Source organism: Ruditapes philippinarum, unplaced genomic scaffold (genome assembly GCF_026571515.1).
Source record: "Ruditapes philippinarum isolate M1 unplaced genomic scaffold, ASM2657151v2 ctg13_1_1_1_1, whole genome shotgun sequence".
NCBI classification, from domain to species: Eukaryota; Metazoa; Mollusca; class Bivalvia; order Venerida; family Veneridae; genus Ruditapes; species Ruditapes philippinarum.
The window spans coordinates 72,446-90,407 of record NW_026856696.1 but is presented as its reverse complement, the minus strand read 5'-3'; the positions used below and the strand labels follow the sequence as shown (position 1 = coordinate 90,407).

Here is a 17,962-nt window from a genome sequence, read left to right as displayed (position 1 = left end):
GAAGGAACTACATGTAGATATCTACTGGACAATTCTACACAAATACATGTATCTCAATCCTTGGCATTCAAAACTATATTTTAGGTTTCTAGATCAAGATATACCAGCGGGCTTCAGAAAGCAATTTTCATATTATACAGATTGCTCTATACATACAGAGATGTCATTTGAAAACAATTAAGGATGTCCGACAACAAGGTCCACAAACACGCAGCCATCAGACACTTTGTGATAAGGTGAGCTAACAATATTAAACTTAACAAACAAGAACGACAGTTTTGCTCCTTGAAAATTTTATTTGTAATTTCATTTCATTTTGATTATACATGTTATATGTACCTTATTAGAAAAATAGGACATAAAATGAATGAATGGTACATGTAAATGACTAGAAAGTAAATATTTATAAAACATACATGTAGAATGTATTACTAAAACAATCAATTTTATATAAAAAAGGAAATGAAAAATCTGGGGGGTTTTTTAAATCAAGGTTTCATCATGCTTTACAAAAATGAGTCAAATCTTTGGTTATTTAGAGACATACGTATGTGGATAAGTCAACCATCTTCAACACTTATCATAACCAGTGTACTGTACACACAGAAAATTAAAGTATACATATCATATGTCTTCCTAGCATTTTAGGGACAGACCTTTAAAATCTGGAAACAAAGTGATCCCTCGGAAGCATTAATCACAACAAAATTACATAAGAATTAAGCCCACACACAGTTAACATATTGATGACTTTGATTTAAGACCATTCATTGAACATAATAAAACAAGACAGTGGCAATAAAACAAGACGACAGTTGACAACTTGAAGAGATGTGTTCTATTTCTAATATTATTACCCCACACCTACAACATGGATGGATGGAAAAGTCTTATTTTGCTTTAATAAAAATATTTCAAATTAAAAATACAAACAAGAGGGCCATGATGGCCCTGAAGTCGCTCACCTGTATATAGGCCCCCGGAGCGGGGCCATTTTAAACCCCAGGGCTTTTATTTGAACAAACGTGGTAGACACCCATTAGAAGATGTTTCATGCTAAACATCTAAGGTCCAGCTGGTCAAGTTTTTTCTTTACACATATAGTTAAAAACAATGACACACCTGGGGCAGGGCCAGTTTTGACCCAAGGGCTTTTATTTGAACAATCTTTGTAGACAATTACTAGAAAATGTTTCATGCTTAATATCTAAACTCTAGCTATTCGGGTTTTTTCAAAGAAGATTTTATAAGTTTTTGCTATACACATATAAGAAAAATCAATGTCCCCTGGGGCGGGGCCAATTTTGACCCCAGTGCTATTATTTGAACAAACTTTGTAGACACTCACTAGAAGATGCTTCGTGTTTAATATCTAAACTCTAGCTATTTGAGTTTTTTCAAAGAAGATTTTTTTAAGTTTTTAATATACACATATAAGGAAAATGAATGATCCCCGGGGCGGGGCCAATTTTGACCCCAGGGCTTTTATTACAACAAACTTGGTAGACACTCACTAGAAGATGTTTCATGCTTAGTATCTAAACTCTAGCTATTTGGTTTTTTTCAAAGAAGATTTTTTAAGTTTTTGTTATACACATATAAGGAAATTCAATGACCCCCGGGGCGGGCCAATTTTGACCCCAGGGCTCTTATTTGAACAAACTTGGTAGACATCCATTAGAACATGTTTCATGCTAAATACCTTAGCTCTAGCTCTTTGGGTTCTTTAAAAGAATATTTTTTAAGTTTTTACTATATGCATAAAGGGAAAATCAATGACCCCCTGGGACGGGGCCAATTTTGACCCCAGGGCTTTTATTTGAACAAACTTGGTAGACACTCACTAGAAGATGTTTCATGCTAAATATCTTAGCTCTAGCTCTTTGGGTTTTTTAAAAGAAGATTTTTTAAGTTTTTACTATATGCATATAGGGAAAATCAATGACCCCCTGGGGCGGGACCAATTTTGACCCCAGGGCTTTTATTTGAACAAACTTGGTAGACACCATTTAGAGGATGTTTCATGCTAAATATCTTAGCTCTAGCTCTTTGGGTTCTTTAAAAGAATATTTTTTAAGTTTTTACTATATGCCTATAGGGAAAATCAATGACCCCCTGGGGTGGGGCCAATTTTGACCCCAGGGCTTTTATTTGAACAAACTTGGTAGACACTCACTAGAAGATGTTTCATGCCAAATATCTAAGCTCTAGCTCTTTGGGTTTTTTAGAAGAAGATATTTAAAGTTTTTTCTTTTGGTTGCCATGGCAACCAGAGTTCTGCATAGAATTAAATTCTTTGAACAATTTTCAAAGGTGACCACCAAAGAAATATTCCTGTGAAGTTTGGATGAAATTTGGTTAGTGGTTTATGAGGAGATGTCATTTAAAGTAAAAGTTTACGGACGGACGCCGGACGAAAAGCGATCACAAAAGCTCACCCTGTCACTTTGTGACAGGTGAGCTAAAAACTTTCAGAATTAACAATAAGTTTGGACAATTAAACAAATTGTATGAGGACTTTATCAAGTTTGCTAAGAGGCTGTGCATAGGTGAATTAAAGCAGACGGATATTGTGCATGCACAGGTAGTCACTATATTTCATCTTGGACTGCTGACTTTATTATTTCATAACTTAACCATTAACCTGCAGAATTTACCCTGCTTTCAATTTGGAGCAGTCCATTCAAAGTATGAGGGATTTAAATATAAAAACAGGGGCAAAATTATCGCAAAATACACCTTGTCACAAAAGCTTTTGGCAGAGATGTGGGCATTATAGATATGCATATAGGAGATATGCTGAGCAATATCTGGAAAATATCTGGATATTTTATCATGGCTAGTGACCTTGACCTTGCAAATATTAACCTAAATTACATGAGTCACACTTGTAGTCATGATAGTTATCATTTGTGTTACAATCCATTAAAAAATGATGACTAAATGGTCCCCATACACAAACTTTGACCTATCTATGTGACCTTGACTTTGGTAGCAGAGACCTGAATTATGTGCGCAATAAGCCTTACAATGGTGAACATTTGTGCCAAGTTACATTAAAATCCCCCAATGAATGTAGAAGTTCGGCTCTCAAGAAGCATTTTTCAATGAACTCTAAGTGTGACATTAACCTTTAACCTAGAGAACTGGTTCATGCAGATGACACAGCTTCTCATAGTGGTGAACATTTCTATGAAGTTTCATTAAAATTCCTTCATGTGTGTAGGAGATATGCTCTTTCAAACTGGCATCTAAAAATTGGTCAGACTACAGATATGCAGGCTGGCCTGGCTCTATAATTGTTGCAAAAGCTTATCACTGAACCTTGATGTAATTAAGAATGAATAGATTATTAATAAGAAATATACATGTATCTCAAAATGGATTAAAAATTTATAAGGTTAACATGTATAGCAACAGGCCTTTAAATAATTTCATTAAAACCTATTTAAGAAAAAAAAATATAAAAAATATATTAACAGAAAATATACTTATTAAAAATATATTGTTTGGGTTGTGTTTTAAGTAACATTGATATTTTTAAGTCATATGGTGAGTTGGATGAAGGTGCAACTTTGTGCATTATTTCAGGCACAAGCCAGGACCTTAGTAAAACTATCAAATTTCCTTGTTTCCTTTCATTAAAGAATCCAAACTGGAGACTGTCAGGATTCGAAATCTATCTAATATAATGTCAAAACCAGCATACAGCTCGAGACAGTAGTATCATTTGAGTTAAGTGGTACAAAATTTGGCTTCAAATAATTCTTCTAGGCTGGAAGTAGCCTTACAAATTTGCAAGTATTTCAGCTGGACTTTTAGCAACATTTGCTGTTTCTGTACAACTGACAGTTAACATAAGTTGTAAAAGTTGCAACACAAAAGAAAAATATTTGAAAGAAATTTCACATAATCATTAATTTTCAGACACATGAGTTTCTACACATCACTTTAAGCAGCTGCATCCAAGTATGGTGTATATATCATTTCAAGTACCTAGGTATGGTGAATACATATGAGCCGCGCCATGACAAAACTGACATAATGGGTTTGCAACGCAGGCTGGTCTGGATCCATGCTGGTCCGAACACATATGTTGGTTTTGTCGTGACGCGGCTCATATGTATATCATTAAAAGCACCTAGTATAAAATCCAATTCAAGAAAAAAACATGTAAAGCTGTGTTGGGTAAATGCAGAAACTCTAGACAAACTAATTTGATAATTATTATGTTACATGAAAAGTTCAATCCTAATTAGACAAAATTAACCATTATGACAAATTACCACTGAAGCTGATTTTAAAAATATACAAATGAAGATTATGTGAACAGTTATCAAATAAGGTCTTGAGGTATCATAAATAAACATAGTTTATATACACACATGCATCAATGAACACATAAACACAATTAAAGATATACTATGCTCTTAAGTAAAATATTCTAATCGTAGAAATTTATTGAAATCTATGAAATTCTTGCTGAATATGTCTAATTTTAATAAAATAATGAGTAAACTATATCTAGGATGCTGGGTTCCCATCTAACAGCTTAAGTAATGCTGGTCTTTAAAAAAAACTGCCAGTTTTTTTTGTTGACATATTCATATTGTGACCACAGTCCTATAGTGTGTAGAATTTTAAACATGACATATGCAAAAATGCACTTTGTAAGAAGTCAAAACATGCTTATTTTCATATTCACAAATAGACTGTGTAGCAATTATCAATATTTTCTTATAGTATATCTTTAAATGTCTAACAAACAAAAATAATTTCATTTATCAATAAATCAATTTTATTCAATTATACATGCAGTTTTATTTACAAGTAAGTGAATTTGTAGCTAATAAGTTAATTCTCAATCTTAATCTTCTTAACATGCACATTTATACATAAACAGACTTGTAAAAGATTTATCTTAAAGTGTATAAAGCTATAATATCTGATGCAAAATTATTGTTTGAATTTTAAAACTGTATGCTTCCAAAATGCTTGTATGAAATAAATATGGTAATTTATTGCCTTAAAAGCCAATGGTGCATGCACAAAATCATTATAAACGGATAAAACCCTACTTAAAATAGCAAAATAATATTTTGTCCTGGAACATTTTATTCTGTTTACGTACATTATTCATGTGCATTAAATATCAGAGACATTCTATGTTACAACTTTTTCAGGAATAAACCATATAATAATGGAAGCAATATAACTTTACTGTTGATTTTTGTTTTGTTTTGGGTTTTACGTCACATCGACACAGTATAGGTCATATCGCGACGTTCCAGCTTTACTGGTGGAGGAAGATCTCAGGTGCCCTTCCGTGCATTATTTCAGGCACGAACGGGTACCTGAGTAGAACCACCGACGTCCCGTAAGCTAGCTTTACTGTTGATAAATTGTATTAAAATATTTTATAAGATATAGAATTATACCCTTTAATCTAATTTGAACACAAATAAACTTATTATAATCATCACTGCAAAATGTTTACTTGCGAAGGTTGGCAAAAACCTAGTATTCAGATTTTACTATCAACCATTCAAATGGTAAATACAAATATCTTTTAAATGTGAAGAAATATTAAAACATCTCTAAATCAATACGTCATGCTTATTTGCCATTGCTTATTTAATGTTTTTTTTCTTGAAATGAAATATTTAAAAAAAATTAGTACATGTATATGGTCTCTTAAACAGTTGTTTTCACTTTCATGATGAATGTTTTAATATATACTTCCTTGATGCTGGTCTTAAGATCAAGTTTGACTGCAATAAGGGTAATGTCCCCTTGAAGAGCACAATTTTATATGTTGTTTAATATGCAGTTACAATACTCCGAAAAGTACTTTTCCTTGACCATTCTTACTTACTTCTGTTATTTAATTAAATGAAGCATATTCAGAGACTGTTTCAAAAACCTAGAAATTATTTGCTGTTATTGTATATTATTATAGTCTATCAATTTCATCGGAAGATTCCCCGACAACATTATCCGAGCTTGCACATGTTTCATTATTCAGAATATTTTGGCTTGAATTTTCATCCTCCAGAGTGTTTTCTGTTTGAATGTCATCTCCTTCTTGAGGATGCCCTGAATTTTCACCATCTACATTTTTTTCAGTCTTAACGTCAGCCTTTACCAGATGTCCTTCAGTCCCGTTCCTTTCACCTGAAACCATCCCTTGCGGGCCTGGAAACATTGGTTGATTATAACTATCAAAGAAAGAGGCTTCTGACTGACTTTGGCTTAATTCCTGAATTTTTGTTAAACCTGTGTAAAACTGTTGTTTATATTGAGGTACTGTAGGAGGTAACTTATGGACACCCCTCTCGTGCTGTTTCAAGTTTGAACTATGCGCAAATTCTTTTCCACAAAGAAAACACTTGAAAGGTTTTTCTCCAGTATGAGTGCGTACATGGACACGCAAATTTGTCTTTTCACGGAATGACTTGTCGCAGAAATCACATTTGTACGTTCTATGTGGACGTGCCAACATCTGACCAGCTCCGGTGGAAAATTCTCCATTACTAGAACTAAGACTATTATTAAAAGCGCTGTCATTTTCATTGAAACCTTTGGCAAAGCTTTGATTCCAGTCCAACTCTAATTGTTTGGCGTTCCTGTTGTTTGCATCAATAATGTTAAAATCTGATAAATGAGAGGTAACCTTGTGTGCATTGTCATTTTCAGAGTAAGTAGAGTCATTAGAGTACATACCATCATTACTTGGTTCCATCTTTACAATAGACATATCCAGACCAGTCCCACTTTTACCGTAATTTACGTTATTTTTATACGGATTAAGGTCAGACAAAGAATGGTCATTTAATGCAAACTGACCTATTTTGCTATCTTTTTCTTGCAATAAATTGTCTGAAGCATCACTTCTCATAACATCCTGACCAACAGTTTCGTTCAGTTTGTGCAGGTAGTCAGATGTGGCACGACTAAGGTCCGGGAACATCCCTATAGCATGCTGTTGCATTACAGGACTATATGTTCGATCCTCAAGTGATAGTTTAGCTGATTTTGATTTAGAACCTTTACAGCTGCTGTCACTTGAAATACTCAACTTTCTCTTCTGTTTAGTAACTACAGCCTCCTTTAAAATGTTTTCATCATTGGTGGGTGTCATGTTCTCTGAAGATTAATAAAATATGTAATGGTATGAAATCAAATTTACTTCTACAAGTATTTAAAAATGAAGTCACAAGCCATGTTTCATACAAACACATAGATACAACATAGATCATGTTCTGTATATACATGTACATGTATCATAGATCCTGTTTCATATACATTGTTAACCATGTTTGATTAACATTATAGACCATGTTTCGTAAACATCATAGACTATGTTTCAAATACATTTATAGAAGATAATTCATTAATTTATACATACTATATTATACCATCATGTTTTATAAACATTAATTTATAATCCATGTTTCACATACATTATAGACAAAGTTTTATTTACATTTCAGACCAAAGATAAACTGAAACTGTAATAGGTTTGGTCATACATGATTAAGGAAATATTGCAAGCTAGTTATAGTTTTTGTGGTCTAAAAAATTAATGCTTGCAAAAAATTTATATCAATGGCCAATCAAAGTTAAAATTAACAGCATACAATTGTTTTATTGAAACATACATGTAAATCAAGTTTTTGTTAAGTTTTTCTAGAAAATCAGGATTCTATACCATGTAAACCCCTCCAAACCCCTTAAAGAAAGAAAAAGATAACAAAAAACAAGTATATTTTTTATATAGAAACAAAAATAAGAAGTAGAAACTATATACTTCTCAAGCAGAATCCCAGGAACTTTGATTTGATAGACTGTTCTTTCTCCAAGAAAGTTTTCCCATATTCTGAACCAAGGTGAGATAATGTGCCTTCAGTTATGTTGGCAGACAACACCACTGTCTCCTCACCCGTCTGTTCACTTAGTTGCTCAACCTGAAATTAAATATAATAACTTTTGCAAAGATTAGAAATTAGTAAGGTACCAAAAGCTTGCATTATATCATACTATGTTACGCAATTTTTTTTTCAATGAAATACAGATAGTTTCTTACTAAGAGAAAACTGATAAAGGGTTGAACTTGAACTTGTGTATACATGTAAATACAGATAATACAGTGAGTTGTTGCAACATTGAACAATGATAAGTTACTGCATAGAAACCAACAGCCTTTTAGTACATGGATTTCTTCATATTTAAAAAAAACAGTACCAGTTGCCTCTATATATAAAATTAAAAACAAAATAACATAGATCTTATCATCTTAGTTTGTGAAAAAAATCTCACAGAAAACATCATCTCGAAGTTAAAGGAACTCCACTGAGGTACAAAACCATAAAAAAATAAAATTTGAGATTCTTACATAGATCAGCTGGGCACTTTAACCAGAAAGATGTGTAAAAGAAATACATGTATTAAGAAATAAAATTAGAAGTAAACTGAAATTGTATTTTTGTGCTATTCTTAGCCCAATTTAAGTGATCAGCATCGAAACGCTTTTCAATTTTTGGGTCATTTTTCACAATGGAAAAACAGAATGAGACAATATACACAAGTTATTAGTCTATACATAAAATGAAACATATATCTCGAAAAATTATTTCCAGTTCCATCATGTCAAAAAAAACCTCAGTCGAGTCCCTTTAAAGTCTAACTAAGCCTATATTTACCAGCACTTGAATCTGTTGCTGTAGGACTGCCTTCAGTATGGCTTTATATCCTGGCAAATCTTTGAGTTCCTCTACATTCATGATTACCTTTTATAATAAACCTGAAGTATATGATTTAAATATAATAATATTATAACACAAATAGAAATAGAACTTCCCAACCTTTTCCGTGTTGTCTGTACTTTTATCAGTAGGGGCAAAAGGACATAGATCTATGTTACTTCATCAAATCAGAGAGACAGTTGTTTTCTATGCAACACGGCAGTTAACATAGTACATCGATTTATATGTTTTGAAGTTGTGCCTATTTATCTGAATTAAATCACGTCATGTACATATCTGTCCTGACACATGGTACTGTAGTGTAGACAATTTACTGGTTGGGGACCACCAAAACCGGACAACAACCAAACCCGGACTGCCCTGAAAATCTTTAATTTAGTATTTTCTTTGTTCAGTGGTTGTCAGTCACTTTTTTATCAAAAATAAATGCATGTTTCTTCTAAAAATAAATAAATAAATTTATTTCAACCATCGTAAATGGTAATATTTTAATGGCTCTTTCAAGAATGTTGACGTTGAAATTTGGGGGTCAAGAAAAGAATGCCTGACCTCATATACCAGCTATAATCATTTGCAGAGTAAACAATAAAATTTCCAAAACTTCAGCATTTGTTGCTGAAATATTGTTGATCATGTTAAAAAATAAAAATCAAAACACCCAAGCTTTTATCTGAATTAAATCACGTCATGTACATAAATGTCTGGACACATGGTATACTCAACATCACTAATTCCGCGTCATCACTTATCTCACGGTAATGGCATATTTTCATGTTACCAGTGTTAAAATTGGTCAGAATTGACATATTTTATTCAAACACCTTAACAACAAAGTTTTTGTGCAAAATAATTTAAATCTATAGATTTTTATGTAAAACTGAACAACATTTTACAAACTTCTGCAAAAAACAACAATAGTCCATTAAATTTGTGCATACGTCTGAAACAATCATCATTTTCTAAATGTTCTTGTTTGTTGAAAAAATAAATTTTGAGTTACAATGTAAAGATACTTTTAATATTTAAAATTATGCAAAATAACTTAAAGAAATTTTAACTGAAACATGAAAAAACTGAAATAAAACACCATTACCGCGAGTTAAATGATGACATATTGTTTTCAAAATGGCCAACACACGGTCTACATCTGACAAATTAAAACTAATTTTGATTGAATATATTGTTGTTTCCTTGTGTCATATAGCAGAAAAATGACTAAATGATACAGTTTATGACAGTTTTTGTAGTGTAAGTTTATTGTTTGTGTTCTTTACTGTTTTAAAGTGTTAAGTACCGTGAACTAAGAGGAGCACAGTATACTGTAGTGTAGACAATTGAGGTAATTTTGATACCCTTCTTGTCGAGCCTCAGATATAAGTGTCAATACAATCAGAAATAAACAAACAAGTTTGTTAGTTAGGAGAAGAACCTAGATGAACCTTGTCAATTTTTTTGGTCTCTACTCTCTAGGTTAAAAATTATCAGTGATTATGAAATCTGTACAGAAAAATGTTGTCCGGTTGATGGTCCCCGACCAGTAGGTAATTTTGATACCCTCCTTGTCGAGCCTCGGATATAAGTGTCTATACAATCAGAAATAAACAAACTACTAGTTTGTTAGTTAGGAGAAGATGTGTCAAATTTGTTGGTCTCTAGGTTAAAAAATAATGAATATTATGTGCGGTAAAATGTTCAAAAAGTGTCCGGTTGATGGTCCCCGACCAGTATACCAGTAACCTGCTTTCAGAAAGCCAAATATACGATAATTTAAGAATTGAAGTTAAATTTGGTTACCCGTATTCGCTCTTTTCACATATCCTCCTTTAAAGAGAGCTTTGTTAACAAGGGGGGTAATTTTTAAGTAATATCCTAGCCCACCGGAAGTTCGTGACCATAAGCGCATAATGATAAATAAATAAATAAATAAATAACAGATATATAATCAAACTTGTACACTAACCTGTTAAAATAATGTATTTTCTTCCATTAAGTCCAATTATTAACAAGCAGCATTTTTCAAAACATATTCAATTTCATTTTAAACTAGGTCATCATCCGCCATATTGAATTCAAATTTTCCCCCTAACTTCGTGACATGTAGAGTAGTCTCCCTTGATAGGTGACAGTACACTAATTCAGTGTTTTCAGTGAGTTTGTTAAAAAATTACAACAGTTAATAAATTTAACTAAATAACAGTAACTGTCAAAACTTTTGTTAACTATATTTATTTTATTGTGTGTTTCAGTCATTTACTCTTCGTGTCTAAGAAGAGCAGTGAGGACAGAAGAATTTTTCTGTTTTATCAACACTTTTTTATTAGTACTGTACAGTACTGTACAGAATCCCAGATGAGTCCAGCTGGCTCTTACATGGGATATGGTTTTCGATCTATACCATCACGCTGTGCCCTCTGAACAAATGTTACAGATTGCTTTTAAGCCAGGTCAACAGGCTCTAATTTATTACAAACACAGCAGACTTCCGACTTCACTGTCAATAATTGTTTCTGTATCAGAGTCAGAATACAGTATAGACTAGCATTTACTGTGATATGGGACGGGCCAGGCTGAGGTTTATCCATATTATCCTTTTTTTATTTTGAATGATTTACTACCCTTTTTTTGACACTTTTTATGACCTTTCTGATTTATTTCATGTTGCTTCATAGAATCAAGAACAGACTGAGCTGAAATTTAAGATCCTTCCCTGAGACAATTCTACTTATGGTATTCCTAACCTTTTGCTTTGGTTTCTCACTCTTCACCTTCCTCAAAGTCATCTCCCTTTCCAATAAAAAATCCCCAGATGCATCCTTATCCACTACAATACCCCTTCAACAGTAGCCTGACTATCTGTATCAGTACATTCAGCCATATCAATATCTTGAAATACTACTGCTGGAACAAGACTCTCCTGAGGTACAGCAAATTTGTCAAATGGACATATTCCAGTCTTCTTGAAAAGCTGACTGAAGATTTTCACTGGAAAGTGATTTTTGTATAAGCCCTACATGCCAGTTGACAGACATTGTACCTTGTGATATTGGTAGAATTCATGCGCATGAACTTATGACACTCATTGTTATATATCTTCTGGAATGGACCAAAAACAGCTACATCTAGGGGCTGTAAGATATGTGAGGTGTGGGCTGGAAGAACAAATATTATAAATATTTTGACTCTTAGCCCATTCTACCAAGTCTACAGAGACATGAGACTTGTGGCCATCAAGGAGAAGTAAAACAGGCTCTGCAGTACCACCAGGTAAGTATTTAATAAAAATGCTCCTCAAGGTAAGTCCTAAATATTGCACTGTTAGACCAACCTGAATCACTTACTGTCCCACTTGCACCTGGAGAAGAACCTTCTAGTAACTCTGGGAGCATACGCTTACCCGGAAAAAACAAAATACGGTGGAATAGCAATACCACCAGCACTACCACAACCTAAAATAGTTATAGTTTTTACTTTTTCCAGTAGTCACAGCAGGTGGACCAGTAGAAACATGAAACAATGTGAGGGGCTTATATGATTAAGTGAAATTCCCTTCTCATCCACATTAAATATTCTATGTGGTTTATCAAGTAAATCATTCTTTGTGAGAGTAGTAAGTAAATTACTGAAGTAAGCATTGACTGTTGCTTCACTTGTCATTTTAGCTCTAACATGTTCAATACTTCTGGGATTTGAAACTTTCACTTCCGGCCAACGTTTACGAAATCCATCCATCCACCTTAATGTCAATGGATTGTCTCTGGTTCTTTTACCAAACACTAACTGCATACTCAGTTGCAATGTCTACACACTCTTGCATGGTGTAACCATAACCATAATTAGCCATAGTTTTAATATGCTGTACAATTTTGGCCTCTTCAAACATATTCAAAACAGGTTCTCTTCCAGTAGTGATACATTCAGGGTCTATCTTTCCTAACACTCTGTCTCTTAAAGTTTGTTGAGGCACACCAAATAATTTACTAGCCCTGAGAACAGGTGTTCCACTTTCAAACAACAGACTTGTATGCATTTTGCAAGGCTGTGGGTGAATATGATCTGTACTTGGCCTTCAAATGCACAGGCTTTGCTACAACAACAAGAAAAAACACTTAATTTTTCTGCTTGTTGATAAGAGACATGGGGTACAATTGATCAATATTTTTTTAGTTAGCCTTAGAGTAAACATTTTTTCAAAACGAGGCTGTCAAATCTAAATGTAAATACAGCAGACGGATAACTTTTTACAACTTAAAATGTTATTTTTCATGGAAAAAATACTTTTTAAGAGAGGACATTTTTGGGAATAACAGAAAATACATTTTTTACTACTGGTATGTGTATAAAGGTTGGTTTTTACCTGTTTAAAGCGCATTTTGGCATATAAAATATCACGATGACATTTGTGACGACATGACCTAGTTACGTACAGTTGTTTACATCTCGCAGGTGCGCGCGTGATTTCACTGGATTCGTTTACAAAAAAGTCACGAACTTCCGGTAGTCACGAAGTTAGGGGGAATGACGATAGGACATTTCGGACCAGATTTTGGGACACTTCGGACCATATTTAGGGACATTTCGAACCAGATTTTTGAACATTTCGGACCATATATTGGACATTTCGGATGGGCAGAATTGTACTATTATGTTTAAAGCATATGTACGACTTATCTATCGAAATAATAAACATGGCTTTTTCAATGAGCATACATAAATTAAAGTACAAACCATTGTAAAAAATACAACTGAGTTCATAATAGAACTTGTTTGAAATTTTGTAAAAACTACTTTCTAATTATATTTACAGAATACAAATATTTAGAAATATTTCTAATAACTATTTGGGATTCAGACAAGAATAAATTTGTAAATTTCTGCAATGTACGCCATGCGTGATAATAGCGTGTAAGATATTTTTTGCAAAGATCAGCATATTGTGATCGAAGATATAAACAAAAATGAAATCCGTTTCATAAAAGTAGGTATAGCCAGTAGTGTTTACCACAGGCGCTAGTCACATAATCAATTATTTTACATAACCGGTCTATATATATAAAGATATAATAGTATATAGCCCATATAAAACTTTAAAAAAATTGTTTCAAGCACCTGTGGTGTTTACTGATGCGTGATTTTTTTTAAAATACTGATTTACATACGTTAGACTTTTAATATTATAGTATATAGCATGCTCTTCAATCAGGGATGATACTATGTCAAAGATATCAATGTTTGGAGTGAGTTCGGAAGTTTATTGTTCCTGAACTATCAAGCTTGGATAATGAAGATCGTTTAAAACAGTTGAACACGTGTAGTTTGAAAGATAGACACTTTAGAGGTGATTTTATTAAAACCCACAAAATACTCACGGAACAATTATTTATAATTCTGAAAGATTCTTCAGGAAGTCTAGCATATCAACCTCTGTTTTGTTTATAAATTAAAGCTGGTCAGGATTGATGACTTTTCAATAAAAGGGTGTTAAAACCCCGGATAAGTAAAAAATCATGAATACATATGGAATACAATGAAGAGACATCGCCTAAACTTTAAACATGTAAATAATTCGCATTTATCAATATATGAGTGTATAAAACTACTCGATTGCCACACTTATTTAGAAAACAACAACAACAATTTCTTGATACATTGTATATAGACGGAAATACGAAACTTAATTATTTATTCGGTTTATTTCGGTAGATTTACAAACAAGAGGTCTATTGATATATCAGTTTACGTTATTAGTGATGTTTGCATGAAGATAGATTTTCTTAAACGTTTGTGAAATTCACGCATAAAAACGTTGAAAACATTGGCGTTTTACCTGTTCACAATGGAACATTTTTTGTTGAAAAATTTGATTTCTAAATGTTGTGTGAATTATGAAAATGAACAAGTAAAAGATATCTCTGTAGCTCTGTCAGAGCTTAAATAAAAACGCTTTGTTACACCACTACAAGAAAATTAATGACGATTTCGCGATATCTAGAGTTGATCAATGCGGGTGAGTATGACGGAACAAACGAGAATAACTACAAGTGGTATCGAGTTTCGATTACCTTGCAGTTTCACCTCAAGAGAACCGGCTTTTCTTGGCACGGACCCTGCACACATTTGCAATTTAGAAGGGATGCGCGCAGGTATTTTGTAATACTAAGGAGTTAGAAAGCAAAGAGATAAAAAGTGAAACAGTGCTAGACAGTTTTAATAAAAAGTTATTTGATAATATTAAAAATGAATGCAAAAAAAGAATTTGTTCACCTTCCAAAGGGTGCGAATACTGTTCTATCCAAAAGGGTACTGGAACGCTTAAGTTACAAAAATATGTAGGAAACTCTGAACTCGAACTGGAAGACATACATCACAAAAAAGTTAAATTTTCTTTGGATGCCTAACGATGCAGAAGAATCTGAATGGTATCAGAATGTGTTTAATAGAGGGAGACACAACTTTGAAAGAATGCAAGTTTATTTTAAACTACAAAGTCTCAAACAAAAACGACTTTACCACATTCCACTGGCTGAGAGGGAAATGAATTGGAGAAAATGTTTTAGTCACATGAATCCAGACACAGAACACAAACCACTTTAAGTCGGATAGAACTCCAATAGAGCCTGGACTGGAAATTGAATTAGATTTCCATCCGATTTCTGGAACTTGAGCCAGATTCACCAAACAACGAACTAAATTTTAAGTGCACTCATAAAGTATTTCTGTTTCCTAAACCAGGAAAAAGGGACGAATGTAAAGGTTGGAGATATCTACGTATGACACAGAATTGAGCATCATGCAAAGAACAACACACAAATCACAGACAAGCCTATATGGTTTTGAAATTTGTTTTAGAGCAAATAAATGGCGGGCATTTGCAGGTCATATTAGTTCCTTTTTACCTTAAAACTGGCATTTTTCATCACATTAGAGATTTGCGACAGCAAAAGCCTTGAACCAACGGTTAACGAATGTGTTATTGCAGTTCTTAACTTTTTATCTGTAAAGTTCAATTGTCAAAAACCTGCCGAACTTTGTTTCAAGTGCTAACCTCATACTCACAAGTGAATACTTGTCGGTCCCAAAGTCCCCAGAATTTGCAAAAAGCCATTGTGAATCCTTAGCGCATGTTCTTAAAGTCGTGAGCGATTATTTAAGCGCAAAAATACACGGCGACATAGAAAAAATTGTTAATGAACTTCGCAGGATAAAGCGGATTTTAGCGGATATTTCAGCAGTTGAACACAAGAACTTCACAACTGTTCATAGAAAAGTTTGACAAGTGCATGCGTGAGTGACTATGTGTTATTATGATACACATGTTAATTGCGCTACAAGAAAACAAACTAAGAACACCCAAATACATAAAACATTTAACTGTTGACAAGTCATACACATTAAGTTCTAACGGCTAGAAGCACAAAATCACTTCTTTGTATTTTCATTGTTTGCATGAATGTAAATTATTTTGTTCTTAAATGAGAACCTCATTGACTATTTAAGTGTTGGTTTAATGAGCTATCTCGTTAAATAAAGTCATACCCGACATCTTTGGACAGGGTAAAAATAAAAAAAAAATACCCTCCGTTTTTTTACATTGGATATCGATGGCAAAGAAAAAAACAGCGCACGACGTTTGGAATTTGTTTTACTAGCATACAGATTATTTCATTTTTGTGATGGGCTGACTGATTTTAATTGTAGTTGCTGAACGCAACGCTAAAAACATTGTTAGTAAACATTTCCCTCTCTTGAAAATATTTTTAAAAAACGCCCACTTCTTGATACAATTAAACATAGTCCATATTCACTATAAACTATTGAGCTTTAAAAAAATATGCTGTATCATATAAAACAAGTAACATTTCAAAGACTACATAATATTCGTGTATTATGTTTTGACTTTTCATGCGGAACGTAAATGACAAATGCGATAACAATGTGCTAAAAAGAAATGTCGACAAAATGATAACATGCAAGACTGTTAGGTAGAGACATAATTAAAATCTCATTATTGATCGGTATGGTAAAATACAAAAGATACCGAATCAGGGCATATTATATACATTTGTACTTCAACAGAAACTTGTCAGATAATTGAATGAAAATAAAATGAAGCATAAAATTTGTAATGTGTTAAATAATATTTCCTTCACTTAAATTTAAAACTTGAAAAGGCGCATATTGTTCATCTTGTTCATCAAATTTCACAAAGCATTGTAGATATACTACCACTAGAAAGATAAAATATATTACATACTAATTTCTCCATGTATATATGAATACTTGTAAATGTTTTATCTTTAAAATTTTGTGTTATTAATTTACATATTATGTCCATCTTGCCTAGGTGCTTGATATAGTGTCATTATTGCAATCAGAATTACACAGGGCAGGAAGAATATGACCCGAACCAAGGTGATATATAGAGTAGTTCAAAGTGTATCTATGTTATCAAAATGGTCTTATAGTGTCCTAAAATCTATAAAACATTTCTTTATTTTTCAGATTATTATCATTTGTTTAAAAAAACCACATTAAACGTATCGACAGCGAGATAAATAAGATTAACATGTAGTAGATGTTTTTCCAATTTCGACGAGGCTAGTTACGTAGGCGACTTCAAATAATCACTTCACTATAATTCTACATTGGAGAAGCACACGATCAGTTTTTAGAATCAAACCAATATCATTTTAATTTGCATTTATGATTTGTTACCATGCGCTTCTAAGAAAACAGTTCAGGCTAAGGTATTTGAGGTGTGGTAATTATAACCCAGTCATAAATGAAATTAACCCAGAGAATCAACCTGGGGTAATAGTTGATACAAGCTAGTCCCTGGTAAAATATCCCGCACGTAGGATCAAGCTGGTGCATACACATATAAACTCTTATAACCCTTTTTTATATACACACAACAGGTAAAAGTATCATCCCTCTGACATATTTTAGTTTCATTACAAATACTTAAAAGGACTACTAATACCACCATCACTTTCACCAACACTAGTGGCTACCACTAACTGCTACTACTAGTTCTATAACACTTTTATGACGTTTGTAAATTGAACTCGTATTTGTCCCCTATGTACAACCGCCCAATATATATTGATAAACTGATATCAAACAATCTACATTTGTAATATAATCGATCTACATTTACCATCAATATATATTTGTTGAAATAATATATTGATAGAAGA

At 33.0% G+C, this 17,962-nt stretch overlaps 1 protein-coding gene across 1 annotated transcript; it reads right to left on the bottom strand.

Annotated features, from left to right (window-relative positions):
* Window positions 1-276: 276 nt before the first annotated feature.
* LOC132747407 (zinc finger protein 658-like) lies at window positions 277-10,594 on the bottom strand. Its single transcript, XM_060736779.1, has 4 exons — window positions 10,560-10,594; window positions 8,703-8,803; window positions 7,811-7,967; window positions 277-7,146 (listed from the first exon to the last, which is right to left on the bottom strand). Exons 2-4 carry the CDS (start codon window positions 8,781-8,783, stop codon window positions 5,954-5,956), a joined length of 1,431 nt encoding a protein of 476 aa, XP_060592762.1. The 5' UTR covers window positions 8,784-8,803; window positions 10,560-10,594; the 3' UTR covers window positions 277-5,953.
* Window positions 10,595-17,962: the final 7,368 nt, after the last annotated feature.